This window comes from Branchiostoma belcheri, unplaced genomic scaffold (genome assembly GCF_001625305.1).
Source record: "Branchiostoma belcheri isolate BF01 breed outbred unplaced genomic scaffold, Haploidv18h27 scaffold4, whole genome shotgun sequence".
Classification (NCBI taxonomy): Eukaryota; Metazoa; Chordata; class Leptocardii; order Amphioxiformes; family Branchiostomatidae; genus Branchiostoma; species Branchiostoma belcheri.
The window spans coordinates 6,731,647-6,735,102 of NW_017804020.1; the positions used below are offsets into that span (position 1 = coordinate 6,731,647).

The 3,456-nt window shown below is 42.4% G+C and overlaps 1 protein-coding gene across 5 annotated transcripts in view; it reads left to right on the forward strand.

The window, feature by feature from the left end:
- The window catches only part of LOC109477384 (carcinoembryonic antigen-related cell adhesion molecule 1-like), a 94,406-nt gene that overhangs the window by 43,454 nt on the left and 47,496 nt on the right, over window positions 1-3,456 (forward strand). For all 5 annotated transcript variants that reach the window (XM_019778628.1, XM_019778625.1, XM_019778629.1 and 2 more), the window contains exon 3: window positions 3,174-3,313. In XM_019778628.1, the coding sequence (XP_019634187.1) occupies window positions 3,174-3,313 (140 nt within the window). The remainder of the gene's footprint in view (window positions 1-3,173; window positions 3,314-3,456) is intronic.

A 3,456-nucleotide genomic window follows, 5' to 3' on the forward strand; every position in this document is an offset into this window, starting at 1 on the left:
TACAAATATTGAGATACCTTTACGATTAGAATTTTTTTAGTCTCAGGTCTTACACAGAAACGTAGGATACAAATATCGAGATACCTTTACGATAACAATTCTTTTAGTATCAAGTTTTACACAGAAATGTAGAGTACAAATATCAAGGCACCTTTACGATTAGACTATTTTAGTCTCATGTCTTCCACAGAAACGTAGAGTACAAATATCGAGATACCTTTACGATTAGAATTATTTTTAGTCTCTAGTCTTCCACAGAAACGTAGAGTACAAATATCGAGATACCTTTACGATTAGAATTATTTTTAGTCTCATGTTTTCCACAGAAACGTACAGTACAAATATCGAGATACCTTTACGATTAGAATTATTTTTAGTCTCTAGTCTTCCACAGAAACGTAGAGTGCAAATATCGAGATACCTTTACGATTAGAATTATTTTTAGTCTCATGTCTTCCACAGAAACGTAGGATACAAATATCGAGATACCTTTACGATTAGAATTGTTTTAGTCTCATGTTTTCCACAGAAACGTAGAGTACAAATATCGAGATACCTTTACGATTAGAATTATTTTTAGTCTCTAGTCTTCCACAGAAACGTAGAGTACAAATATCGAGATACCTTTCATCATCTCCGTTACTGCCTAGCCCTACCATGTAGGATTATTGGCAGCTAATTGTAACAACCTTTGATTGTAATAATTATGTAAATCTGTGTGTTTGTTACTGATTTTGTGACGTGCACTTATATTTGTTTTAAATGTATGCATGATATTGTTCTACAGATATTTGTGTTCATATTGCTGATTTTACAGAATGTATGTTTGTTTCTAACTGTACATGTAAATGTCAGCCTTGGAAGACTAGGGGTAAAAGGTTTCGAAACAAATGAAATGAAATGGCCCTCTCCCCGTTTCTGTATATCTTAGGGTTGTGTTGTTGTGACCCAGGGTATAGCTGTGTATGACAAACAGCTTCCATTAGCGTAACAAGTGGAGGGGCGCTCAGCAGGGGTACCCTAGCCTGCGTGCCAGACTGTTTCCAGGGCATACACAGGCCAGTTCCTCGGTTCCTGGGCCAACATGCCACCAATAGGAAAATTACACAGCCCCCTTCAGTTAGGCCCTGGGATGTCTCTACCAGAATCCTTTGCAGGCGGAATAAACAGTAGAAATCGGCCTAAAAATGAATGTAACTGGCCAAGGGAGTTTGCCGGCCATAGAGGGCCCAAATCCGTGCAGGCAAACTGGACCCTCTATGGCCGGCTAACTCCCCTGGCCAGTTACATTCCGTTGTAGGCCAATTTCTACTATTTATCCAGCCTAAAAAAAGGAGTCTCTTGAAGACAAGGCCTTGGGTAACTCTGGGCCTAGCGTGCTATGGGTCTGGCATTCAGACTAGGGTATTTGCTCAGCTCGATCTCTCGCGAAAAGAATTATACACACACACACACACACACACACACACACACACACACACACACACACACACATACAGGCACACACAGGCACACACAGACACACACACACACACACACACACACACACACACACACATACACCACACACACACATATACAGGCACACACAGGCACACACGCACACAAACACACAGACAGACACACACACACACACACACACACACACACACACACACACACACAGATAAACTGGACAGAGAAACACAGACGTATCCTGCCGATACAGCTACAACTGTTGCTGCTTCCAACGTCGCACTAAAAAACCCCCAACACGCTTCTCATAAATATGCCATGTGATATATGTAAAAAAAGGCACCTGTTTGATTTTCATGGCGGCTAGGCCCTACCATTAAAAACTACCAGCATGTGTTTGGGCGGCATTTGAGCGGTATGGGGGAAACAAGACGTGCGTTAAATGAGCACACTTATTGATGACAGTCCATTTCGCTTGACGTAGAATAGCAGGGAAACGTGGGACTAAACAGCAGGGCCGTAACGTAACTTGATAGACGACATATCATCTGTCAAATGGCGAAAGCACTTTCCAGACATGCGAATCTGAAAGCGCCCATTTGTGTTTTGCAGATGTCGTTCGTTTTTTTTTTTACGGTTATGGCGATAGGATTCGAACGAGAAGCACGTCTGTATGTCTTAAGCAAGGTGCTGTGCAGATTAAGACTAAACGTGCTGGGAGTATAAATCAATGAGAAGAAAGCGGCGTGTTTCTATAATGTGGAAGGCATCACCAGATTTTTTTACAAAGCGTATGGGGCAGGCGGTCTCCACCAGGCTACTTTGCAGGCTGAATAGATAGTAGAAATTGGCCTAAAAAGGAATGTAGCCGGCCAGGGGAGTTAGATACACGGCAAATTGGACCCTGTATGGCCGGCTAACTCCCCTGGCCAGTTACGGTCCTTTTTAGGCCGATTTCTGCTATTTATTCAGCCTTCAACTGACTTGGTGGAGACCAGGAGTTAGGCACAGAAGCACTGTAGTGGAGTCTGGTATATCATGTGTATTATGTGATTGTAAACCCTGCATCAATTCAGCGCTATAAAAAGGTAGCTGCGATAGCACGGGTATTGTTTGACCAAAAAGAACATATTTTTTAATTCAAGAATTTTATCCAAGAAATATGAAATAATTCAAGTACAAAGAAACATGGAAAACAATAAACTACATAAAAACCAAAGACACGTTCAGTCATGGTTGACAAAACATAAGAACCAAGAATAACTAACATCAGTGTCAGCTGAAAAAGTCTTAACAAACCACAAAAGCACTGATTCTTGGTTCAGATTAATATAGTTGAATGATATCAAATGTAACTTGATTTGTGATATATGTGATATATGTTAAATGAGGCAAAACGAGTGAGAACATTATCATGAAAGTTCATCTGTGTTGGTAGTTACATGTTTAAAGTTAAAACTTTTGGTCCAACACAAAAAATTCTCTCACCTAGAGCTTTCGACCAGTCACTCTGGTCTTCCTCAGTAGACTGACCCAGTGAACCTTGTCACGTGGCTTCTTTGAAGTGTGACGTCATCACTGGGTCAAAGGTATCTGGTAGACAATGTCGGCCCCCGTCGCGGTTCAATGTAGGGTGATGGGCCCTGATGTAAATGGCTTCCTTCGCCCCTCTCAAGAAATAGTGAAAGCATTATTTATAAGGATGACTGTGTTTTCAGGTACGACGGCCGTACGGAGATTGTGGACCAAGCCTCCCTGAAGCTGCTGAACCTCGGCATGCAGGATGAGGGAACGTACGTGTGTTCAGTAGAGAAGGACGCAGACTACGAGGAGGGTTCCGTCAGGCTGGAAATACTCGGTACGTATGGGACTGGTGTGTGTGTGTGCGCGCGCGCGTGTGTGTATGTGTGTGTGTGTGTGTGTGTGTGTGTGTGTGTGTGTGTGTGTGTGTGTGTGTGTGTGTGTGTGTGTGTGTGTGTGTGTGTGTGTGTGTGTGTGTGT